This window comes from Aulonocara stuartgranti, assembly GCF_965226115.1.
Source record: "Aulonocara stuartgranti genome assembly, chromosome: 6".
In the NCBI taxonomy this organism is placed as follows: Eukaryota; Metazoa; Chordata; class Actinopteri; order Cichliformes; family Cichlidae; genus Aulonocara; species Aulonocara stuartgranti.
This window is the reverse complement of record NC_138944.1, coordinates 29,407,992-29,435,509: the sequence shown is the minus strand read 5'-3', so window position 1 is coordinate 29,435,509 and position 27,518 is coordinate 29,407,992. Positions and strand designations below refer to the sequence as shown.

General features: G+C 41.1%; 1 protein-coding gene across 1 annotated transcript in view; it reads left to right on the top strand.

Annotated features, from left to right (window-relative positions):
* Positions 1-27,518, top strand: part of LOC309708593 (protein kinase C beta type-like) — a 62,275-nt gene that overhangs the window by 25,609 nt on the left and 9,148 nt on the right. Inside the window, 6 exon segments of the mRNA XM_082536777.1 lie at positions 21,792-21,874; positions 22,984-23,095; positions 26,122-26,250; positions 26,620-26,776; positions 27,092-27,226; positions 27,369-27,465. Of these exon segments, the coding sequence (XP_082392903.1) occupies positions 21,792-21,874; positions 22,984-23,095; positions 26,122-26,250; positions 26,620-26,776; positions 27,092-27,226; positions 27,369-27,465 (713 nt within the window).

Below are 27,518 nucleotides of genomic sequence, written 5' to 3'. Positions count from 1 at the left end.
CGATTGCAAAGTGAAAGCAAAAAAACAAGCGCAAATTCAAACGCGATTGCAATATGTCACATATTGACAGTGGCTCACCGATGCCAATGACATAATTACCCAGCTACATTTCCGAAAGAATGCAAAAGCATTGACATATATTTTTCCTTCCTACAATAGCCCGACGGGCAGGGCAGAGATAGATTTTGGTAGCCCGACTGGAAAAATCGCTAGCCCCGGGACGTTGGGCTAGCGATATTGCGAGCCCTGTATCTGATTGAAGAATCACTCATCTTTGGAAAAGAGAGTTTATTACAGAGAAATGGCTCTTTCCAAAATAAAAGCTATACTATCTGCTTCTTCTGGGCTATATTCTCAGCAGCATATTAAACATATATAAGGAGAATCATGTGCTAACAGCTGTCTAAATGACTCGGCTAAAGTTAGTAGCATGCTTGCTTGTTTTTTTTCTGCTTCCACTTGTCTTTGCACTAGGATGATGTCGGCGTAAATGTGCAGTCATATTCGTTGTGTTCCCACTAGTGCTTTCAGGTTAATCTCGTTGAAATGACGTTAACGCCACAACACGGCAAATCTCCGTTAACGAGCTACCGCCGATCGCCCCGTGCATGGGGCTGGACGGCCAACAAGTTAACGAGCTAACTGCGCTAACACACTAGTTCCCACCCATGTAATTGAGCATTGCATGGCACATCCGACATACTGTTTTACTTTAGTCCATGACTCGCTTACCTTCAGGGTCATACGTCACATGAAAACCAAAATAATTCCAAACGCCAGATCTGAATGAGGGTGGGGGAGGTCCATGTTGCAAGGAGAGCTTAACTTCTGTCTCGCTAGCTTGCCCTGCGCTCTTCCTTCTGACGATGCTGTCTGTGTTGAGCGCTCAGTGAATCTGCGTTCGACTACTCCGCCTAGGCTGCACTGTCGAGCCTAGGCGGAGTAGTCGAACGCAGATTCACTGAGCGCTCAACACAGACAGCATCGTCAGAAGGAAAGTTGATAAAATAAATTACAAATTTTGTATTGTTCGATACATATGCGTACCGAACCGAAAGCACTGTATTGAACGGTTCAATATCGATACGAATATTGTTGCACCCCTAACCTTCCGAGTGCCAGCTTGGACCCAGCTTTTTCCTTCAGAACTGTGTTAATTCTTCACCTTATTGATTCAACTACATGCTGACTGTGAAGGCCGTCATGAGCTCACTGTCATGTTCAAGAAACCAATTTGAGATGATTAGAGCTTTGTGACATGACATGTTATCTTGCTTGACGCAACCATAAGAAGATACACTGTGCTCATAAAGGTATTGACATGGTCAGCAACAATATTTGGGTGGGCTGTGGCACTTTAAATGATGTGGCAAAGTGTGCCAAAAAGTACCTACCCCCCCCACAATTACACCTCCTTCAGCAGCCTTATCCGTTGCTACAGAGCAGCATGGATCTGTTGCTTTGTGATGTTTATGCCGACTTCTGACCCTGCCATCTAAATGTTGCAGCAAAAGTTGAGCCTCATCAGACCAGGCAGCTATTTTCCAATGTATCACACAGTTTAATGAGTCTTGGCATGTTGCAGCCTCAGTTTCCTGTTCTGACAAGATTGGGAACTGATGTTGGCATTAATAAGCAGTTGAACAGGTGTACTTAATAAAGTGTATTTTGACAGTTTGTAGAATAAACAGGGAAAAAATATTCAAATTCTGTTTAAACAGCATCTGCATAACACCCAAAGGTCATTGGTCCAAAATCTTGTGAGTTATTCCACATAATTTCAGAGTTTGTGGAGAGATTTGTAAATAAATCAATAAATAAGAAGAATGCCTGACAACAATTTGCGTTGAACTTCTAGTTTAAGTGACTTGATATAAGACGCCTAAGCTTGGGGACATTCTGATTGAAAGTCTCCTTTAATCTGACTATTTCTGAAACTGTAGTTAAGACTGGCTTTACAGTAAGGGCCTGTCTATTTGTTTTGGGATCGCTGACATGTAAACAGCATTTTAGGCCATTGAGGAAAGGACTCTTAAAAACACCCTTGCATGGTGAAAATTTACAAAAAAATTCCTGTATCTATGTGTGAACAAAGAAAACAAAGATTTTGTTTTACAGCATGAAAGGCGTCCACCTTCCTCTATCTATTTATTTATTTATTTATGTTTGTTTTTTACGCCAGACTGCACGCTGTGTTTGTGTTTGCAGGGTTCCAGTTGGCTAACATTTCCATACAGTTAGGGTTATATTGCTACATGTTGCTTCCTTTTTTTTTTTTTTTCCAAATGCAGAGATGTCTTTAGAAGTAAAAGCAGATCTGTGTTTTTAAAGAAGAGCATATATGGAAGTAACATAAAAATAGACATTTTATTGATATTTAAACAATGGGTATAATACTTAAACTAATTCTAAAAAATATCTAAAAGTCTAGTAGCAGTTCATAATTACGGTACATTTGGATAGCCATTAACTTACGCTAGCTGAACTGTTGCTGTTCATCACAACAATGAGTAAGTCTGGCTACCATGTTGCACTCCTCATGTAGATGCAGTATCCGGTCTTTAAGTCATACGTCATTGGCCGTTTCCGGATCCAAACTCCGCTGCAGGTCCCAAAGTCAAACAAACACTGCGGCATTACTGAGAGTTAAAAACTGTCTAAATTCTTTCATCTTTAATAAAATGATCAGTGTGACTCCTCTACAGGTGTAACAATTAAGTTTAACATCCAGATGATATCACATGTTCTGACTGAGTGATTGCTGAAAAATTCAAACGTACAGCTCTGCTATCACTTCCAACATGAAGGCAGAAAACTAAACAGTAGTGACGTTTGTAGGGTTACTAAAGTTGGCCTAGCTGGTATATAATGATGCGCTACATGGTGGCTAGCGACAGAGCTAGCATAATATATGGTTAGCACAGTATAAACACAGTGAAGCTGGAGGATGAATGCTAACTTTTTTCCACTCGATAAAAGTTAACATGAGGGTTCCCAATGGTTAGGGACAAATGCAGTCATATTGCAGGATGCTGTAAATGGACGAAACATCAGTCAGGAGAACAGCTGAGATGATCCATCCCCAATACGAGGTTAGTCATTAACAGAGATGGGCAGTAACGCGTTACTTGTAACGCGATTACTTTTTTTTCAAGTAACGAGTAAAGTAAGGGATTACTATTGCAAAAACGGTAATTAGATTGCCGTTACTTTCCCGTAGGAACACTGCGTTACGGCGTTACTAAAACCGTGATTCTTTGCGAGAATGTCTCACGACAGTGACGTAAGCGAGTGCGCCGTTAGTGACAACAGCTGTGTGCAGATCAACAATGGATCACATATCGATTGCAGGAGAGAGTATGAGCGTGCAGCGTTTAAAGCGTGGAAGTACTGACCTTACTTTGAGTTTGATTCCATAAAAAGTGACAAAAACATTAGTGTCCGTTGTGCGTGGGAAGAAAACTTCTTTTTACAGCGAAAAAACCCCCAAAACTTCCAAGCAAGCACCGAGTGCACAACGACGTAATGGGAAATTCACAGAGAAACTCGCGGATTCTTCCACTGACCGCGGCACACCTGCACCAGGGTAAACCTCCGCCTACCGCAGTCCTGCTTTACAGGTGAAAATAGAGCAACAGGACCGCTGAGTCTTTGACTTTATTTATTTTCTGCTGTGTTTTACTTGCATCTATTTGAAAGAGTGAGTGTAAACACAAAAAATATTTTATTTTATGTGCTGGAATGTGCAGAAAATAAGTTTAAATGTTAAACTAATTTATTCAAGTCAGAGAATGTTGCATATAATTAAATTTTTGCTTGATGCATAAAGTTAAAAGATTAAAACTAATAAAACAAGTTTTAAAAAGAGACTTTTCCATTTGATTACATTTTGTATGATGGATTATGTAGAAAAAGTAGAATTGGGCTGAAAGATCTATCGCTTTATCACCTAATCAGGTTGTAAATCGTGTTTTTAAAAAGTAACTAAGTAACGGGATTACTTTTTTGGGGGGAAGTAATCAGTAATTAGTTACTGATTACTTTTTTCAAGTAACTTGACCAACACTGGTCATTAATATACTGCTGCATGGGCTGGGCTGTAGTTACATGTAAGGTTTTAAAATTTAGCTGTAAAATTAACAGTGGTAATAACAACCAAGAGAGGCTGACAGTTATCACTGACTTTAGGGGCTTTTTCAGAGTAAAATGAACAAGGTGCAAAGCATTAAAACATGTTAAAAACACAAAGGCTTTAATAAACACAGAATAGTTTAGACCCGAAAGCAGGGTTCAAATGTCATCACTTAACAACTGTATACGTAGCAGAGGAAAATTGTCCCCAATTCAAATAAACACAACTTGCTGAATTTGAAATTTGTCATAAATAACCAATTATACACTTATACTTTTTAAATTAATATTTTTAATACTTTATCCTCTGTAGACAGTGACATTAGTCCACTTTCAGATTAATCTCATGGCAGACATGTTTACAGGAAGTAGTAGAATACCGACCTGTGGTTACGAGGCAGTCTAGTGCTGTGTGACTGAACTCTTAATGAAAGCAGGCCTGCTGTGAGGTCTCCTGGTAGCTTCCCCATTAAAGTGATGCCCTTTTGTCATGGAAGTTAGCCTTGAGGTCTCGTCCGGAAAACCCTACCAAAGTTAATGCTATAGTAATCACACTTTAAAGTACTCACACAGTAAATACACAAAGAAGTTTTCTTACCTCAATCAGATATTTTTTTCCTTCATGTTTTTTGTATTTGTCTGCATGACAACAGGGCTGCAGTGTTGTTGATGCCTGTCCTTGCTCTGATTTAATACATTCAAACTTGTCTGTGAAATAATAATGACATGAACATCAGTAGGTTCTTGTATCTCGTCGGTCCCAGGAACTAATAGGTTGTTGCCAAAAAAGAAAATAAAACAAACAAATCATATCAAGTGTAATCCATTCAGCATATTGTGACACAACTGATGTGAAAGGACGAGCCTTCATACTTCCTCCAGGCTCTATATTCAGGCTTAAGAGAATCTAGGCAGTGATTGGCGGCTGTCGCAGGTTCCTTCAGGCCAGATGAAGTGAACAGTATACTGTGAAAAAGTGAAAAAGTCAATGTAGGAAGTAAGACACAGTGGCGCAATGGGCTCAGTGGAGGACTTCCTCCTGGGAGAGCAGGATTTGAAGCCACATGTCAGCGCTGACACTGATATTTTTAGGCATTTGAAGCACGTACACATGCTTGTTCTCCTCTGATGGCAGGGAAGAACTGCAGAAGGCTTTTGGATATATTCTTTTTTTTTTTTTTATTGCATTTTCCTGCTGCACCTTAAATTTGCACATATCCTGTGCTATTATTTTCTATGAATATTTATTTCTGTAATTTAAAAATGTATATTTATTCTGTATTTATGTTACAGTATGTCCAATTTCCAAATGCTTTTGGTCAGTACATTGTTTACAAAAACTATATGCAGTGCATCAGAAGGCTGCAGGTTACTCCCTGTTACCCGTTTCGAGCTGAACCCTGCTGCAGTATGCTGGCACAAATGCATCTCATACACATTAGACCTTGTTGTGTGTGCATATCTAAACAGAGGAAAGCGCAGCAGTTATTTTCCTCGTGAAAAACATCTTCAGCACGATTATCGCCTCCCCCTAGACTCCGGGAGGGCCTGATTTGTTTGTAGCTTTGGTAAACAAATCTGCATGTAAGTGATGGTGTGGCTGACACGGAAATACGTCTCTTAATTCCTCTTAAATCCCAATTCACGTTCAAACATGCACACCATGAACTGCACTGTGTGGGGTGTTTGTATGGTCCGTGTGCAGATGCAGCGTTAGTGATGTTTGCTCCACCAAAAAGTAACTGGAGCAAGACATTTAAGATTTTCACTGATCTGGTCACTTCACACTTCACACCCCGCACTTTGAAAAGGAGATTATATCGGGTACTGGTCTCCTTATCAGAGTTTGATGGGCATCGCCTTGTTTTGGGCTGCTGTACGTGGCTGTAGCTGAATCACTGCCAGCGACTGGAACACAGTTAACTTTTGAAACTGATTGAGAAGTTGATTTCTATAAATGGCTTGACTAAGGAAAGTTCACAGAGTTTACTTCACTTTGAAGATTATTATTGTTCAGTGTTTAGTGGTAGGCGATGAGTTTAGGATGTAAAGAAACTAATGAGGAATATGTGATGTTTTCTGCCTTTGAAATTTGAGTTGGGAATAAATTTTAGTGTAAAGGGTTTTATTTAAGTCTAGACAATTGTTTTACTAATTATTAAACAGTTTTAAATTTATTTTAAACTGCCTAAAGTAATGTTGAAGGTGAGGAGGTCCTCTGAACTTCACCAACATCCTCCATTGTCTTAATGGTTCAAAATGAAAGACTTCTATTCACAAAAAATTACAAATTAATTTAATTAATTGATAACAGACTCCCTGATTCAGAGTGTAAATCTATTAAAACAAAGTGCCGGCAGCAGCACAGTGCAGTAGCAGTGACACAGCATAAAGCACAAAGATAGCACAGTTAGTGGAAATTCTAAGTAAAAGTGTTACATAATCAGGGAAAACTAGTGAAAGCAAAGCAGGTAAAAGCAGTTTGGCAAGAACTAAGCCAACTTAATCTTGCAAGTCTTCTGTAGCTGCACCATAGTTTCCTTAACTAATTTGTCTCATTCTGCCCCCACTCCTCCCCTCTTGTTCCTGAAGCCTTTTCTTTTTCCCGCCCTCCTTCCTTTGCCTTCAGTTCCATTTACAACGCATCCACTTAACACACTGTTTGCTGCTACAGCTACACATGTTTCTTTTCCAACTATTTATTTATAAGTGACTTATGTATGTATGTATGTATATATATGTATATATTGTACTATTCTTAGTTAGCGTATTGTCTGTCTTGTCTTAATGTTGGTTTAAAATGGAGCACTGTAACAAAAAATAATTTCCCCCAGGGATCAATAAAGTATTCTGATTCTGATTTCAAAAAAGAGAAAACTTTTATTAATCACATAATGAAAACAAAAGGGAAAAATATTTTTCCCTATCTGGGAAGTTGTAAATTGAGTCGAGCTTTTTAACGAGCTGCCTAAGGGGATCCTTTTCCACAGAAATCCGCTAAACTGGCATCATATCCTTAGTCAACCAGTCCGTAATTTCCATGCACTGTTTGCTCTTCCCATCATGCGTTGTCTTAACGAGTTCATTTGAACCATTTGTTTACTTTTGGGTTGTATGTCTCCAGCTGCTAGTGTCTCCTCCACTGTATCCTGGTTGTACTTCATTGTGCTTTTTTGTTTCCTGCTTTAAGTAGTGAAACAAGTTACTCGTTGCCACTTTTACTGGAAAGTGATCATCGGAGGCGAGTGCGGGTCTGGCGGTCAGAAGTGGCTTGTCTTGTTGTTGTACACAATATAAATGTTGCTATAGCAATGATATCATAATATTAAATGACACTTGAACTATAAAGATGACAGCTTATGTATTTATTTTTATAATGTGAAAATGTAAACCGGTATTATTGTGGACAAACGACACAGCCCTGCTAGTCTTAAGCCGCTGATTGAAAGCTGCATTAGTGATACTGTGGCTGTGAAAACAAACAGTCCTGTGCTGATCCCAAGGTGATGCAAACAGACTCTGTAATGACCCAAATAAACCAGAGTATTTACTCTCATGCAAAATATGTCCGACCTGAGCAGGGCCTAACGGAGAGTATCATAACAGCTTGCACTGAGTTTCCTCTTACTACTTCAACTTGTCCACAAAAGAAACACCTCATTTTTTTTTCTTCCTTTCCGTTCTCACCTCAAAATACGTCATTATCTCCTGCAGTTCCTGCGATGTCTGAGATGACCTTAGTGCTGCGGCTGTAAAACAAGACACTGCTCGACCTGATTAAACCAAGAAGTTTTTGGACCAGAGTGTCTCTGTGCAGGGTCGCTCTCAGTTTCTTAGACCCAGTGGACCTGTGACTTTGATGACTGCTACTATCTGCTAGAAAAGAACAACACATGCAAATCATACTGGCATTTTGACCTTTACTGCAAAGTCACCTATGTAGACAGGACAGATGGGGCGAGAGTCGGCGGTCCAATGTGATGTAAAACACTGAACTGAAACAGAAAGATGGCATGTGATGTAATCATCCATCCTCCCATGCTCTTAGCTGCTTATCCAATTCAGGGCGATGGGGAGGAGTGTAGCCTATCCCAGCTGATGGTGATCAAGAGGCTGGATTAGGACTGGGCGATGTATTGAGTTTTTAAATATATCGCTAGATTTTTTATAAGAGATATGAGATGTGACAATATCGTTTATATCGATATAGTCCACGTTAGGGCTGGGCTATATCATCCCGTGAACGGTATGATATAGCCCATACGGTACCGTGAACATACCGTGAGCCCAATGTTGGGCAACGATAAGAAAATGAAATATTGCGATAGAATATGGGTAAAACGCCCATGTGCAGTGCCTTTGTTTTGGAAAAAAGCGGAAAAAGCAATGAGAAGGGCGAAACAGTACACAGTATTCAGAAGGGATAGAATTGGAACAAGAGGAGGAGGAATACTTGTGTATGTAAAAAAAACACCTGGATTGCTCTTTACGTAGTTCACCAATAGATGTCGAAATAGAACATATTTCTATTAAAATCACTCTTTCCCCAGAAATGTCATTTACGTTGATCTGTTTATATCGCCCTCCTTCCGCAAAGAATATTTTTAATGAACAACTACAGATATTACTTAAATATCATGCTATAAATAATAAGTCTAATGAAATAATTGTAATGGGAGATTTTAATGTCAACTGGGACTGTGAAAAGGACAGAAAAACACTCAAGGACATAATTGAGACTTTGAACTTTACTCAACACATTGAACAACCCACAAGAATAACAAGACACTCTAAAACTAAAATAGATCTGGTTTTCAGTAATAAGCCCGAGCGAATTATTAAATCTTATAATTTTATCACTGGTATTTCAGACCACAATTTTATATTATTTTCTAGAAAATTTATAAAATCACGGGTTAAGAATGACTTTCAAAGTTCATCTAATAGGAGATCCTTTTATGAATTCATACCAAGAAGTCAGCGACAAAATGTAGCAGAAGCATTAGCATCAGTTAACTGGGAGCCTTTATTGTGTAGTGATGATCCACAATTCTGCAGCAGTCACTTCACTGACATTAAGGATGTTATATCAACATACTCCATTAGAGGTCGACAAAAAATAAAGACAACATCTAATTTGCCCTGGTTAAACAAAGAGTGCAAGAATTTAATGAAAACAAGAGATCAATTACTAAAGCAGTTCCTGAAAACAGGTCTAACTCTGGATAGACAGAGGTTTACTTCAATGCGGAACAAAGTAACAAGAAGTTCGAGACAGGCCAAAGCAAAAATTTTTATAAATATAATTGAAAGAGCCAAAGGTAATGGTAAAATTATCTGGCAACACTTAAATAAATTACTAGGCCGTCATTCAAACAAAAGTAAAAATACAATTGATCTTTGTGTAAATAACTCTATTGTTAGAGAGCCTCTATCTATTGCTAGTAACTTAAACCCTTTCTTTATTTCATCTGTTAAGGAGATCAGTCAGAGCTTTGACTCAGTCGTATGCTCTGATAGTGTGAATGATGCTGTCAAAATTTGTTCACCATCACTCATATTTCAGACACTGAAGTTGCTAAACTAATTACAGGTTTAAAACAATCAAAAGCACTTGATGTATATGGTATTAACACAAATTTCCTAAAGGAACATATGGATTTGCTTGTACGTCCAACAACTCATGTTTTGAATATGTCATTCGAACATTCCATTGTTCCAACAGATTTGAAAATTTGCTGCAGTTACACCAATTTTCAAAGCAGGTGTGAAGACTGACATGGCTAATTATCGCCCCATAAGCATACTCCCGGTCGTATCTAAAATAGCTGAGAAGTGGGTGGTTAAACTCCTCACTGCTCACCTAGAAAACACCCAACCCTCATTACATCCATTGCAGTTTGGCTTTCAGGCACATCACTCCACAGATACTGCCCTGTGTATGCTAGTGGAGAACTTGAGGAGCTTGCTGGACAAGAGTCCCTGTGTTGGAGCTGTATTTTTAGATCTGAAGAAGGCTTTCGACTCTGTAAACCATCAGATATTGTTGTCCAGATTGACTCAGTTTAATATCTCCAGTCGGGCTCTTCAGTGGTTTGCCTCATATCTCTCACACAGGAAACAGTGTGTGTTGTTGGATGGGGTTAAATCTCCATATTTAGACTGTGATACAGGGGTTCCTCAAGGATCTGTTCTTGGGCCCTTATTGTTCTCTCTCTTTTTATCAATAACTTACCTGAAGTCTGTCCAAATATATTTGCTCAAATGTATGCAGATGATGCAGTTATATATACGCAAGCAAATAGTGTCCAGCAGGTGGCAAAAGATCTTACAGCTGCTTTAGCATTAATGCATAGCTGGCTGGAGGACTCATGCCTAATGTTGAACACCTCAAAAACTGTCTGTATGTATTTTTCAAAACGCCCCTTAAACTTGAAGCAGTCAAACATATTCCTGGATGGAGCAGAGCTTGAATTAGCTCCAGAATTTAAATATCTTGGGGTCATTCTAGACCCAACATTATCCTTCAAGAGTCACATAAATAAGAGTCACTTCCCACCACCACTGTGTCATGTGTTAAAAAAACATAAATTACTGAACTTCAATAACTTAGTGAAACTTAAAAGAGTGTGTTTAATATATAAAGTCTTATACCCCCTTGCTCCACCACCACTAAAGCAGTTCATTAGGCATAAAGAAAGCTCAGACAGGACAACTCAAGCTACAACCCGAGGAGACTTGTTTATACCCCACAGACGGACAGTGGGCAGAACGTCCTCTCTGTTAAGGGAGGCCATCTGTGGAACAGTCTTCCTCAACTCATTAGAGAATGCTCGACACTCAATTTGTTTAAGGCAAAGGTTAAAAACTGGTTATGGACAAATCAAGTGTGTGATCATGTATGAGTTGTATAGTTTTAATGTTTTATTTGGGAACAGAATGGTGTGTATGTGTAAGTTTGGTGATGGAGTTTTTATTATGAATGAATGATGAATTTTTATGAATTATTATTTCTATTTTTTTTTTATGTTTAATGACAACAGATGGAAATTAGCCTTTGGCTATAATCTGGCATGTTTACATTCATGTACTTTTTTTTTTTTTTACATTTATGGTTTGTAAATTGAATTGGTTTGTAAAAATGCTGCAACTTCAGTGGTGTGGAACTGGTTTAGCTTTCGTCTGTCAGATACACAACAAAACACTGTTTTTGATGGAGCATGCTAGTGGGCTGTCGTTATTACCGTGTTGTTTGGAAAATACGGCACACTTAAAATCAATCCTTTGATTTTTCTGAAAATCGACAGTGCCCCTTATAATCCCGTGTGCCTTATGTATGAATTCTGGTTGTGTTTACTGACCTCGAAACGAGTTTATGTCGTACACGGCGAAAATCTGTCAAATGTTTTAGTGTGACTTTCGTAAGCTACAAACCCGCACCGCTTGATGGATTGTCGAAGCATTACAGCTATCGTAGGCAGGCGCCTCGCGGAGTGATACGTACTGTGCTTCAACATAATATTACCGTATTGTGTGTGTATAACCTCTTTTTAAGTTTTGTGGATATTATACACGGTTATGCTGAGGATATGTCGGCCAATTTCCACTGGAAATGCCTTTTGTTGTTGTTCACTTGTTTAAGTGAAAATACATTGATGTTTTTTTGTTTTTTGTTTTTTTGCACTAATAAAGTTGAGGAGTTGTAAAGTATTTTGTCTAGTGTCAATTATATCATCAGTTATATCGTTATTGCAAATTTTCAAATGTATATTGTGATAAATATTTTTTGTCATATCGCCCTGCTCTAGTCTACGTTACGTTATAACTATACTTGTGGAGCCGCAAGTTTGCCTCTCTTTCGTCCACTTTTGTCTCTACGCTGCGATACTCTGCCTCGCCTCTCCTTCACTGAACACAACTCCCCCCCCAATCACTTCACCTGCATGCAACGGCAAGATGGATACGGCAGCTATCAGAGAGGAGCTGGTCGGTAAAAAGAAAACAATTGGAGATTACTATTTAAGTGCTGCATTAACGGGGCAAATCTCTGTTACCGCGGATCGCCCCGTGCGTGAGGCTGGACGGCGTCAATGCGTTAACGAGCTAACCGCGCTGACGCCTAAAATCCTTTCATTTTCCCAAAAATCGACAGTGAGCCTTATGTATGAATTCTGGTTGTGCTTACTGACCGCGAACCGATTTTATGTGGTACACAGCGCTCAGAAAACTTTCAAAAAATGTTTTGGTACGACTTTGGTAAGCTACGGAGCCGCACCGCTTGATGGATTGTTGGAGCATTACAGCTACCGAGGAGCCTCGCCGAGTGATACGTACTCTGCTTCAACGTAATATTACCGTACTGTGTGTGTATAAGGACCATAAATGGCACCTGTTACGAAGCAGATTTCAAACTCCAGGCTGTCAGTCAGGCAGTAGGACTTGGGAACAGAGCAGCTGTGAAATCTGTCTTTGTTATTATGCTCAGCGTCTTTTAGTTTACATTTTGACTACACAATTGTGAGCTTTTTATTATGCACAAAAACAACATTGTTTTATATTACTTGGGGAGCATTATTATTTAATAAATGCTGATAATTTATTTCTGAGTAATTTTTTCTTGTACATCTGCGCTGTATGTTAATAACTTCTTACTTTATGGCTTTAAAAAATATCGAGATATAGATCGTTTATCGCCATCCAGCTAAAGAATATCGAGATATGAATTTTGGGTCATATCGCCCAGTCCTAGGCAGGTCATCGGCGTCATCAATCTCATACATGGATTAAACTCCATAAAAGTTGGCGCCTTAAACCCACAATAATGAAAATTGTGTGGTGCTAATGGAACAGGTGGAGCACAGTTAATCTCATTCACATACACTGATGAATGATTTTTTCCTACTCTAATCAATGAAGTATGTGTAGACGGATATTAGTGGAACAGGTGAAATGGTATTAAGTCATGGCCCCACACACAAACAAAAAATCCAAATATTTCCAACTCCCAACCACAAATTAAGGAGATCATAACTTTATTTCTGGACGCAGCTTCAGCCAGAGTCTTTAGAGAGCCATCGAGGAGCACAGCATTATCTTTATGCTTCATTTTATTCATGCAAGTTAAGGCCTGAAGGATGATTATGAGTGTCCCCGTCTGTGCTTTGTGTACTGGTAATCATCCAAGATGGAGGAATTTCCCGGCGCTCCTCCTGTTGATGAGAAACTGGCAGTCCTTCGCAGGAATCTTTTTTGGATCGACTCTGGTTCGCTGCCGATGCCGTCAGTCAGATAAAATTGGGCGGCGTGTGTAGACTCGACTCTAGGGCTCAGCCTGGTTGCTAAGCAACAGAGCAAAGACCCCTTCGCCAGGTCACTAAGCCTGTCTTTCAGTAGTGTGTACCTTTTTGTGTGTGTGCGTACAGATGTGTGTGAGTGACAGTGCAGATTTATGAACAAAAGCCTCTAAAGTGCAGCTGCATTCTTCGCTGTTTTCTGCCGCTCCAGTTCTCTGTTTCTGTCTTTCTGACATGCTGCAAACACACAAATGAATTTCCACCCCCTCACATTGCCTCAAACCCAGCTGTGCCCCCATCCCTTCCTGCCCACACGCACACATTTGTGCTCCTATCGTTGCGAGGACCCTCGTTGGCATAACACATTCCCCGACCCCTTTACTCTAACCCCAACTGTCACAGCCGAATGCCTAACCCCGGCTATCAAACCCCAGAGGTAAAACTAATTTTAACGCGGACCCTGAAACGACCTCTAAACTGTCAAACAGCTGTTCGATCAGAGCGGGCTAGGTTTCCGAAAAAGTGTCCTCACTCCAGAGATCTAAAACTCAAATTGGTCCACACAGACGTGCAACCCCACATCTTCCGCTTCTTCACTCGTTTTTCTTTTTTCTTTTTTTTGTCTATCCTGTCTCGCCGCCTTCTATTTTTTCCCCTCTCGTGGTCTCATTTGCATTGTGCAGGGCAACAGAAGGGCCGTCTTCATCCCATCCCTATTACTGTTGTGTCTGTGGTGTCTGTTTGATTTAAAATCGGACTGATGTGGCCCAGCCTCACTCCTGCTCTAATGAAACGCTCACACGGACACACGGCCTTGAGCACTCTGTTGCTTAACTGCTAGAAACCCGTGGAAAGTGCCTCCAGTTGCCGCTGTGCCTCATTCAAATGTAATGAGAAGGTGAATAATTAAGATTAAAGCACAGCGTAATGTCACCCTGCATTTGTGTGTCTGTGTGTGTGTCTGTTTTAGGAACTGGCTCTTGTTGCAGTGAGGTAATATTTTCATGGTCATGATCGTTAGAGCCATTGTCATGCCAGATTTCAGTTTTTAGATAACACTGTGAGCCATTTCAAAGTGGAAGTGGGTGGTGCAAGATTTTTTGTTTTTGTTTAAAATACCGTGCTGATGATGAGACTAAACTGTTCCACTCTCTCTGTCGGTTGTTTACTTCATCCGTGGAAAGTGATTGCTCTTTACTTGCGTCTGAGAATGAGACAAAAACGTGGATGTTTCTTTTTCTGAGCTTTAGTTTGGCTTTAGTTTTTTTTCTTAAATCTTTTTTGAATCAGTGGTTGATTAAAAAACCTACTGACCTGAGATTAATTAGATCTGTGCTGGCATTCAAAAACAGATTGAAAACCTTCTGGTCCACACAGGCCTACACCCAGTACGTGTGTGTGTGTGTGTGTGTGTGTGTGTGTGTGTGTGTGTGTGTGTGTGTGTGGTTTGCCACTTGACACCTGTTGATTGCTATTTCTGTCCTAGCACAACCCAGAAACTATCAAGTAAATTAGATAAATGTAAGATAAGACTTCTCTTTTTTTCTTGCTTCAAAGTGGACTTGAATTAGCGATCTGCTCCCCAAGCCTTGCTCCTCAGTTTTGGTCGACGGCGATTGGTTTGCGTTCATCATTACTATAAATAACAATGTAGAATCTGCTTTTATTTATTTTTTAGTCAAATTATCAGCATGTTTGTTGTGTTTGTTTTTTGTGCTTTTAAACAAACACTGTGTTCTAAATTTGCACATAATGTTGAAAAAGAGGCAACATGCAGCTAGCTTACCCAGTGTTGGTTCATGGAGATGGAAATTTGTGAGACCCAGGGAGACTTACAGTGTCGGGTTTCTGTTAGGGATGCACCAATATAGTTTTTTTCCCCCTGTTGCAATCCAGTACCTATACCTTAACTGTGGGTATCTGCCACAGTATATATAATTAACAAACTGCAATCTCCACTGTGAGGAAGATGGCGCCGGTGAGGTCGGCTGCCGTCACGACTGCTCCGACCACTTTTTCTTTGTTTTTTAAGTTAGTTTTCAGCGTTTCTAAATCGGCAAAATCATCACCATTGGGTACATTAGGTATGACAGTGACACTCTTGTTTCTATTGGTATACAATGTACTCACAATTCGAAGTTTTTAACTCTGGATCCGAGCTGGCCGAGTGAGATCTCGAGGGAGAACAAAGGGAAGCAGCGGCGGCCTAGAGGGAAGCGAGCCGGCGTCAGGAACAGGCTGAGAGCTCGTGCACACCGCACACCTCTGCCTAGCATCCTGCTCGCCAACGTCCAGTCACTGGAGAACAAGCTTGACGACCTCAGGGCCAGGATAAAGTTCCAGAGAGACATTCGGGACTGCAATCTCCTCTGCTTCACCGAGACATGGCTGAACCCAGCGGTGCCGGACCACGCCATCCAGCCGGCCGAGTTCTTCTCGGTTCACCGCATGGACAGGACACGGGACTCGGGGAAGTCAAGGGGAGGCGGCGTGTGTTTAATGGTGAACAACAACTGGTGCAACAGTGCGAACGTTGTTCCTCTCACACGCTCCTGCACACCAAATCTGGAACTACTGTCCATCATGTGTCGTCCTTTTTATCTACCTCGGGAATTTACATCGGTCATTGTAAGTGCCGTTTATATTCCACCACAAGCGGACACGGTCACCGCCTTATGCGAGCTGCATGAGGCACTCACACAGCACCAGACACAACACCGGGACGCTGCGCTTATTGTGACGGGGGACTTTAATAGCGCCAACCTCAAACGCGCAGCGCCGAACTTTTATCAACACATCACCTGCCCCACCAGGGGTGAAAGGACACTGGACCACTGCTACACTACGGTCAAGGACGGCTACAAGGCACAATCCCGCCCCCCGTTTGGCAAATCTGATCACGCCGCCATCTTCCTCATGCCAAAATACAAACAAAGGCTGAAACAGGAAGTTCCGGTTCAGAGGAAGGTCGCGCACTGGATGGATCAATCGGTGGCCGCGTTACAGGACGCACTCGATGACGCAGACTGGGGCATGTTCAGAAACAGCTCCGACGATGACGTCAACGTGTTTACGGAAGCAGTTGTGGGATTCATCGGGAAACTAGCGGATGATACCGTGGAGACAAAGACTATCACAACGTTTCCCAACCAGAAGCCGTGGGTGGATAAAACCATCCGCGACGCTCTGAGATCCCGCACCGCTGCCTACAACATGGGACTCATGACGGGGGACATGGACCCGTACAAAGCCGCGTCATATAACGTGCGGAGGGCGGTGAAAGAGGCGAAGCAGCGCTACGGGAGGAAACTAGAGTCACAACTCCAACAGAGTGACTCTAGGAGCCTGTGGCGGGGACTAAGGACAATAACGGACTATAAAGCACCAACAACCGGTATGACGAACGCGGCCGTGACTCTGGCAGACGAGCTGAACACTTTCTATGCTCGCTTCGAGGCTGCAGCTAAGGTCTCCAACAATGCTAGTGTTAGCAGCGCTAACGGCTGCAGACAGGAAGATACTGCCAGCACCGGAAACGTGCTCGTCATCTCCGAGCATGAAGTAAGGAGAGCCTTCAAGAGAGTGAACACCAGGAAAGCAGCAGGACCAGACGGCATCCCAGGTCGTATCCTAAGAGACTGCGCATACCAGCTAGCTCCTGTGTTCACTGAGATATTCAACATCTCTTTATCTCAGTCGGTGATCCCCACATGCTTCAAAGAGTCCATCATTGTTCCTGTCCCGAAGAAACCCCACCCTGCTTCTCTCAATGACTATCGCCCTGTAGCCCTCACCTCAGTAGTGATGAAGTGCTTTGAACGCCTGGTCAGAGACTTCATCATTTCTTCACTACCAGACACACTGGACCCACTACAGTTCGCTTACCGTCCAAATCGTTCCACAGACGATGCCATCTCTCATCTCCTCCACACATCACTCACTCACTTGGACACTAGAAGGGGGAATTATGTTAAAATGCTCTTCATAGACTACAGCTCTGCATTTAACACCATAATTCCCTCCACACTCACCACCAAGCTGGAGCATCTGGGACTCAGCTCATCTATGTGTCAGTGGATCTCCAACTTCCTAACTGGCAGACCACAGGCAGTAAGGATGGGCGGACATGTCTCAGCCTCCACCACTCTCAGCACTGGAGCCCCCCAGGGGTGTGTTCTGAGCCCCCTGCTGTACTCTTTGTACACATATGACTGTGTGGCCACTACCAGCTCCACCACCATCATCAAGTTTGCTGACGACACCGTCGTGGTGGGCCTGATCTCTGATAACAACGAGACGGCCTACCTGAAGGAGATTAGGAATCTGGAGAACTGGTGCCAGAGGAACAACCTCCTTCTAAACGTCAGTAAGACAAAGGAGCTGATAGTGGACTTCAGCACTAAGCAGGAGAGGAACTACCAGACCCCCGTCATCAACGAGTGCCCAGTGGAGAGAGTGGACAGCTTCAAATACCTCGGAGTTCACATCACGCAGGACCTGTCATGGTCCTGTCACATCAACACCGTGGTGAAAAAGGCCCGACAGCGTCTCTACCACCTCAGACGCTTGAGAGACTTCCAACTGCCCTCCAAGGTGCTCAGGAACTTTTACTCGTGCACCATAGAGAGCATCCTGGCGGGAAACATCTTAACCTGGTTCGGGAACAGCACCATGCAGGACAGACGAGCTCTAGAGAGGGTTGTGCGGTCAGCTGAGCGCACCATCCGCTCCGAGCTCCCTGACCTGCACTCAATCTACAGCAGGCGGTGCTGGACCAAGGCCAGGAAGATCGTGAAGGACCTCAGCCATCCCAACAACAGACTGTTCTCTCTGTTGAGGTCAGGAAAGCGATTCCGCTCCCTGAAGACCAACACAGAGAGACTGAGGAGGAGCTTCTTCCCGCAGGCGATACGGTCTCTCAATCACACCACCACACAGTACTGACCCACACATATGGTTCTTACACACACACTGGACTTTCTGGACTTTGTTTTTGCACAACACTGGTCACTATATTCTTCATTTCCGGTTAATACTTGTACAGCTGCTGTTATTGTGTATATATTTATTTATATTTAGATTCCTTCATACATTCTTATATAGTTCTATATTGTGTATTGTGTATTTTGTTGTACAGTTATTTTATTTTCAACTTTAATTTATATATTTATCTTTATCTTATTCTTCCCAGTTAAATTTACCCTTCATTCTAATTTGTGTTGTACAGTTATTTCATTTTTAACCTTAATTTATATTTTATTCCTTCCTAGTTAAATTTACCCTTTTTAATTTTTCATATTTATTTCCTTTCTTATTCATAGCCTTTCCTTTTTTGTTTTCTTTAGGTCACGAGCAGTTGTCCAAGCATTTCACTACATATCGTACTGTGTATGACTGTGTACGTGACAAATAAAAATTTGAATTTGAATTTGATTTGAATTTGAGACTGGGAATCTTTCTTTTATACATAAGGCAACATCAGGATTTATGTAAGCAACTTTTCTTTGTAAATGAAAAAAAATGTTAGAGATGAATGGATAAATATGAACACCCAGTTGTTGGTATTAGTGTGCAATTGAAGCGTTCTAGTGTTACTCTTCATTTTATTTGGACTAGCTTAATTCAAGTCATAGCTGCGTTCAAATACAGATACAGAAGTTTTTCTTTCTCCTTTTTCCTCCTAAAACACGTCGTGTATATAAAGTTGACGTATAAAATGAAATTGAATCGAGCGGAGGACGACATGTTATGTTAAAATAAGTATAATAAAAGCTTCCCAACAGCAAGCGTTTAACCTAACCAACGTCCAAAGTAGTGTTTCTCTCCCTGAAAATTTTGAGAGTGAGCGTCAGAAACAGAGAGAAATCTTAAGAATGACTTTGAGCACTAGTAGACTAACAATAACTACTGATGTGGCAACATGCAATACCTCCCTCTGCTGCCTCCTCTGTTTCATTTGCACTGCTGCTAGCTTCTGCTGGCAAATGACGAAGTCAACGAAACAACATAGAACTGAACTGAATAGATATGAGCGTGTGTTGACTCGCTGTCACTCATATTTGTGGCGATATTGTACCAACAGGGATACCAAATATAGAACACAAAAATTAACTTGAGAATAGTTTTTTTTAATAAGCAAATAACTAAATTCAAACTGAAAAAACAAAACGAAACAAATTTGAGCAGCTAGGTCCAGAGCAAATGTAGATATTCCCAGCGCTGCAGAGTTGGTAAATTGGCAGACATTTTTCTCTCGAGTAGATACACTAATAGTTATTTTAAAAGATATTGATAGAGTTTTAAGTACTGACTGAACTTCTTTAACTGAATAAAAGTGAAAAAGCACAGGTGCTGAAACGAACTTAAAGTATAAAAATGAAAAGCAGCTCTTTCAGGGATATTTTTTTCTAGCTCGTCCTTTAACTTTAGCTTCTTTACTCTGGGTTGTTGTTTTTTTTTTTTTGCCTCCTCAACTTGACTTCTTTTACATCAGCAATAAGCACATTGTGCTATTATTCCTTATCTTTAGGTTGAAATTGGCCTGCTTTAGGGAAGATGTGCAGTGACATGAAACAACTTCCCACAAACACGTTATAAATGAAGGATCTTATTTTGAAAATCCAAGTAGTAGAAAGCAGAGATGTTTGTGTTAAAGTCAAAAGCAGATAAACTGCAGATACCTCAAAATTGCTCACTTCCACTTCCAAATCTACCCAACAAAAATTCCCATCCCACTCCAACCCCCAAGAGGAGCAAGAAGGTCGTCACAATGCTAGAATTTCAAACTCAATACCATTTTACGGATACAATAACACATGGAAAGAATGACAAAGGATAAATAAAGATAAAACAATATTGGTTGGATTAAATGTATTGACTTTCAGCCCTGTTTATTTCCTGTGCTTCTGGTAACTTGACCCCATATTTCGTTGCTGATCAGATAGATTTATTAAGGTAGGCTGCCACCGTTTCTGTCTAGCTGCTGGTAGACTTTTTGTTGCTTCAGTCTGGTACTTTAAGAGAAATGTAACTCACTTTGGACACAAATAATTGTGTTATCCGTAACAAAATGATAACAGACGGCTAATGCAGCTATTAATACTAGCAGTTAATATTAATAGCTGTTTAATACTTGAGCTTTCTTGACCTCACAGATCGGGATGTCTGAAGATGCTTCAACAGCAGTTCAGCTGCTAGTGAGGGGAGGGGCTGTGTGACGTTTGTGTGTCAGCTGGCTGAGGTGATGACAGTACTGTTGGTACCAGTTCTGCTGCAAGTGAATATTTAATCTGATGGTAATTTCTATTATAAGTTAGTGCAGATTTTGTGGACAATCCTACTCGGTGCATATACCAGCTTTAATTTTAAAATGCTTTCAGTGTTTTGAAATCTAAAGGTACCATCAGTCCCAGTTCTGGTGACATCCCTATCCATAACTTTATAACATAAACTGAAGGAGAGATTTGTTCTTGTAAACCGATGTTTAAAATAACATTTTTGTCTGTGTTCCTCGTCATTTGCTCCCAACTCAACCAGCTTCTGGATGTTAATTGATAGCTCTCTTTTTTTTGGTCTATATAAGACTAATAGGGTGTTCAACTGAGCCACAGTCTTAAATAGTATAATGTTGGGGTGTTCATTTAAATAAGCATGCTGTACAGTAACAAAGTATTTCTGCTTTTCCCGCCAACAAGATTCAGATGGTGAACTAAACGTCGTCGGGTTGGACTGTTTGTTTGACTATAAGTTTGTGATGGGTACTTTCTGATATTTTAATGACTGAGAAAATAACCAGCTTTGTTACAAAAATTCACATTTTGTTCTATGATTATCTTTAAATAAGACACAAATTCTTGTATTGCGTTACCCGGCAATGAGTGAAGATCAGAAGATCTTAAGCACTTTTTGTCTTTCTAGTTTCCCTCTAACAGGATTTATTTCCTACTAGCTGCCATGTGCTATATAAGGATGCAAGTATGAACTGTTTATTTCAGTCGCTACACTGAATAATTTCAAGCAGCAAGCAGGAACAAGCAGTCAAATCACCAGCTATACTGCCTGCTGCCATTTGAAGCTTCTAACATGGGAAGTTTCCTGTGGCAGCTTTAATGTTACTGGGCGTGATTATTAGACTTCCCACCATGCTGTGGTTAAATTTAAAATCATCTAAACTGAAGCAAAGACTAACTATAGATGTTGGAAGCAAGAAAGAAATGCATGTGAACTGCTGAAATACGAGGAGCTTTTTTTGCAGTGACTAATGCCACATAATTGACATATTGATTTATCTCAGTGTTGTTATTGTGTCGCCTTATTTGGCACCGCAAAGAAGCCCGAGCTGATTTTCACTTTTTTCCCTCTCCCCAGTGTGCTGTTTTGTGGTCCATAAGCGCTGTCATGAATTTGTCACCTTCTCCTGTCCGGGGGCCGACAAAGGACCTGCCTCCGATGTAAGTATAAAGAAAGTAAACACCCACACTTGTGCACGAATAAAACATCTACACAGCTTGATTATTCGATCCTTTACTCCTTATTTTTAGTCAGACCTGAAAGCAAAGGTCAGAGACACACACCTCTGTTCGTGCACAGGTGTGTGTGTGTGTGTGTGTGTGTGTGTGTGTTCGATAAACAGCACATTAGCAAAACAAAACCCAGTGCTGACCATGCTCATTTTATTAATAACCATTATTCAACAGCAGAACAGCTTCATGCATTAAAAAATATTTAACCTGAACAGACAGACAGACACACACACACACACACACACACACACACACACACACACACACACACACACAGCCCTAACCTCCTAGCCTTACTCCTGCTGACATGTCAGCCACAAATCACATTCAGACACGTCAGTATAGGAGAATGTGCTGGCTGGCTGCATCAGGTTAATGACCCAATATCTCACTCTCTTTCACTCACTCACGCACGCACGCGCACACACACACACACCATTTGTGGGTTTGAATTAATTTTAAATTCATGTCACTGATGTTTATTAATCTCAAACTCCGCTCTTTGTTTTTGTTATATCACCAGTGCTGTTGTTACCTATTTTTGTGCATCCTCCAAATTCACTCAGTTTTCCATCTCTATCTCTTGGTCTCTCATGCTCACATTAGTTCTTTTGTTTTCCCGTAAAATATTTAAACATTTAAAGGCTTTACTCTGGAGAAAATCAGTACTGTAAGTCATCTACTTATGGCTAATCCCTGCCATGGGGAGTGGAGATCATATGATTTTTTTGCGCCGTGATATATCGCATGGTTTAAAATGATTCATCATCAGTCACTGACTGAAATGTTCTGCTGTCCATATACTTTATTTTTGCATCCATGTGGGTTTGCAAATTAAACACATTATGATTAAGAACCTGTTAGAGGAAATTGAGAACCCCTTTTCTTGTAATTTAGCTGAGTCCAGGCTTTAAATGGCGACTAACAGGACAACTGAGAACACCTAACCTTGCAGCTTTAAATCTTTTAACAACCCGAAACAGTCTGAGTTATTTGAATATAATTGTACTCAAGCATCTTCTGTCTCCTCTTTACAGGATCCTCGTAGTAAACACAAGTTTAGGGTCCACACTTACTCAAGCCCCACCTTCTGTGACCACTGTGGCTCCCTCCTGTACGGGCTGATACACCAGGGAATGAAATGTGACCGTAAGTACACGAATATCTGCCTGTGTTTCAGAAAGGAAGCCTTGTGCTTTAGAAGCTTGCATTTTACACTCTTTTTAAACCTTGCTAGTACTGAGATGGACCCCCATTTCCCTTTATAGGTGCCTTAATTCTTTGTGGCACAGGTGCTGGAAACATTTCTCAGAGATACTGGTCAATAATGACATGAGAGTATTGATGCTCATCTACCGAGCATCTGAATAACGCAGCAGAAATCAGGGCTCATCCGACCAGACAACATTTATTTTCTGATTTTCTCTTGTCTTATTTTGGTGAACCCGTGTTAGCTATAGCCGTGGTTTTCTGTACTTAACTCATAAATGTCCTCTGGTGTGGTCTTCTGCTGCTGCAGCCAATCTGCTTCAATGTGAGGCTCTTCTGCAGAGATGCTCTTCTGTATACCTTGAATGTAACAAGTGGGGATTTGAGTAACTGTTGCCTTCCTCTCAGCTCAAAGCAGTCTGGCCATTCTCTCAGAGCTCAACAAGGCATTTTCACCCAGACAACTTCCGCTTACTGGATATTTTTTCTCATTTTTTTGACTATGTGGGAAAATCCCAGCATATCAGCAGTTTCTAAAACACTCACACCAGTCAGTTTTGCACCAACAACCCTGCCTCATTGAGAAACATTTAAATTTTGTTTCTTCCTCATTTTTGGCTTGAACTTAAGCAGACCGTGTAGACCATGTCTGCATGCCTAAGAGCACTGATTTGCTGCCATGTGATTGGGTGATTCGATACTTGTATGGAAGTAGACTACGTTTAGAAAATGAAATCTGGTTGTTTCTCACATTTACGAGATGGTGTAAAAAAAAGAAAGAAAGAGGAAGACTTGAGGAATTGGCCACAAGTTTCAGGTTTTTGAGATTTCTTCACTTCTGTAGTAAAAAAAAAAAGGCAAATTCAGTGTGTTCAGTTTTTCACAATGTAGATGAGCACGGGCAAAAAAACTAATGCTGTTGCAGCATAGAGTGCAGCACAGGATACTCGGGCAAAGATCAACATTTCTGTCATCTAGAAGCTTTTCATTTGACAATAAAAGTTTATGCTGAAACTGATGTTCGTTAGATTATATCTGATCTGATATCAGATTTATCAGTTCTTTTCCTGTCCTGATCAGTTTTACTACTACAGAAGCTTCACTCTGTCGTTAATGCTTTACAGCATTAATGACACACATATTGCTACAGCTAAAGTTAAAGCTTCCACTGCTGAACACTGACTGCAGTTTGCATGAATACTTCACAATAATCAAGCTGCTCATAATATTTTCCCCCCTCCATTTCTTTAGTTGTGTCACAAACTGTTTGTGTTGGCACGAAGAGGAAGTAGGTTACCTCTCTGCAATGCTATACTCAGGCCAGCATTATTTAGTGGGCAGATGTTTCCTCATTGTGCTTTGACTTTGCATCATGAAAATACTAGAGTACCTTATTTGACATAATTTACAAGCGGGTTTGGTTATTTATTAATCCATAGAAACACTCGAGTTGTTCATTAATTGTAAATGTATAATTATCATACAGAAGATGAGACTTATTTCTGTAAGTGTTGGCAGACAAGCGCAAGTAGTCTTCAAGGTTTACACTCATTAATGGATTAATGGTTCTCATGGGTGTGTTTAGTGCCTGTTGGAGATAATACATTGAAATCCACGGTCACAGAAACATTATTGTTACTGGAAAAGAAAACCTACAGAGAGCAAGAGATTAACTTCTCACTCTCCACCTTCAGAACCTCAACACCACCCACTGATTCAACAGAGTGGAGCAAAATGTGGTACATCAGAAATGTCTGCCATCTAGTGGACGTACTGAGAAATGACCATGGGTTATTAGACTTGTCTGTGTTCTTGCATTGATCAAATTGTTTCCCACTTACTAGTCTGTAAAATAATGAGTTTTGCTTAAACTGTGTTCTACTCTCACTGTCCAGATTTAATGTTTAGCTGTGCCTTTTATTACCGAAGACAAATTTTTAAACTGTTCTGACCAACCTGTATATACAACACATAGCTTTAGTGTTGGTGCTCTTCGGCCCTCAGGCATTTTCTCTGGGCCAAGGTTCATTTAAAATGGACTGAGGAAAGTGGAAAACTGTTCTGTGGTCAGACGAATCGAAGTCTGAAATTTATTTTGGAAAACGTGGACGCCACATCCTGCAGACCATCCGGCTTGTCATCAGTGCTCAGTTCAAAAAGCCTGCATCTCTAATTGTATTGGAGTGCATTACTGTTTATGGAATTTGGCAGCTGGCACAACTAGAAAGGCAACATCAGATGACATCTTCTACAGGTGAGGCCCTGCATATTTCACCAAGACAATGCTAAACCTCATATTACAGAGCTCCATAGCAGAGGAGCCCAGGTGCTAAACTTGCCTCCCTCCAGTTCACCAACTGAAAGGATTTGGAGAATCCTCTGATCTCAGATGTTTGCAGACTTGCTGTTGCTACAGTGGTAGACATGCCCCTGTATTGAGAAGTGCTGCTCCTATCAAATTCATAATGAGCCAGTATATTTTTCTTAAAATGGTACATTTGATGTTTTTCTGTGTTCTACTATGAATAAAGTATGGATTTATGGATTTGATGGATGGATCTGTTTTTATTTACATACGTCAGGGACTATAGGATGGTTTTGGGGGTTGGGTGAGGTCACATCTCTGGTTGCTCTGACCTAACGAGTATGGGTGATATTTGGTCTGGTGTCCGGGATCTGAGAGTTCAATAGTTTTCATTACTTTAAGTACCCAGCATGTTTTTACTTATTATCTAACTGTCTCCAAATTTACCTCTTTGTTTTTTTTGATTAATTTTTTAAGCCCCCTGTGTCTGTTAGGGTGCAGCCCTAAATCTCTTTTAATCTGGCAATAAGGCACTGAAAGCCTTCCGGTAATTACTTTGGGGGGGTTTAGGGCACAGACTGTCACATGTTAGACAGACTGTGATGATTGTGATTCATAACCAACCTGCACAATTTTCCTGTCTCTCTCTCTCTCTGTTCAGACTGTATGATGAACATCCACAAGCGATGTGTCGCCAACGTCCCGAGCCTGTGCGGGACGGATCACACGGAAAGGCGAGGACGCATCCACATCTCTGCGCAGATCACTGACGACACACTCACCGTCACCAGTGAGTGCTCCCACACACACGACCGCACTGAGTGCATCTCAAAGCTCTCTGCCAGCCTAAGACTAAAACCGGAAAGTCCATTAGTTGATCAATGATCCAACGATTGACCCACATTGCCACTGGGACATGCACCCACGTGCCAGCGCTCCCTTTCAGACAGCTGTGGATTGATTATGGAACAGAAACTAAACTGTTGTTAAGTGTTGTCTAATGTGGCCAGAGTTATTTAGGGCAGGCTGAAGCTTTAGACATGGATGGGTTGCGCTAACACTTTGGGAAAGGACAAATTGCGGACAGTCTAAAAGTGTGTTTTATCCTGGGATCTTCTGGCACTTATTTGTATTTATGTCCTCAACCCCCCCCCCACAGTCAAAGAGGCTAAGAACCTGGTGCCTATGGATCCCAACGGCCTGTCAGACCCCTACGTCAAGCTCAAGCTGATTCCCGATCCCAAGAGTGAGAGCAAGCAGAAGACAAAGACCATCAAATGCTCCCTCAACCCCACGTGGAACGAGACCTTCACTTTGTGAGACACCTTTTTGTTGAACATAACTTGCCTTTTGATTAAAGTTACTCACTTGGCCTCATTTTGAGTCGCATATGCGCAAACCTAACTGGAGCTCGTGCAAGTGACCCAGTCCTCTCTCCTCCTCCTGTTTGTGCTCGTTGTTTTTCGAGCTATTCTCGGGTAGGAAAGGTATGAAAAACTGTGATTTGCTGCATTGTTTTTAAGTTTGTACAGAGAGAGATGAGAGGACTGTGATCTCAGGTTTTCATTTTTAGCTATATTAGGAACGCACTTTATCTTCCGTTTCACTGTCCTCCATTTTTTTCCTTTTAGCAACCTCAAAGAAACTGACAAGGACCGCCGTCTGTCAGTAGAGGTCTGGGACTGGGATTTGACCAGCAGGAATGACTTCATGGGATCACTGTCCTTTGGGATCTCAGAGCTACAGAAACAAGGGATAGATGGATGGTGAGAAAATTACACAGGTGTAACTAGAAATGATACAGGCAGGACATGCAGGGGTGTGAATGTTTAGGAGGCTTTGTTGTCATAGTCTGGTGATAATCCTGGATTTTGTCTGGCAATGCTCTGCTTTCATTCTGGGGTTTAGGTTTAAGATGCTGTCCCAGGAGGAAGGAGAATACTTTAATGTTCCTGTCCAGCCAGATGGAGAGGACGGTAATGAGGAGCTACGGCAAAAGTTTGAGGTAAGACTCACAGAAATCGACGAGAATGACGACTGGTTTAATTTGTGCTCTTG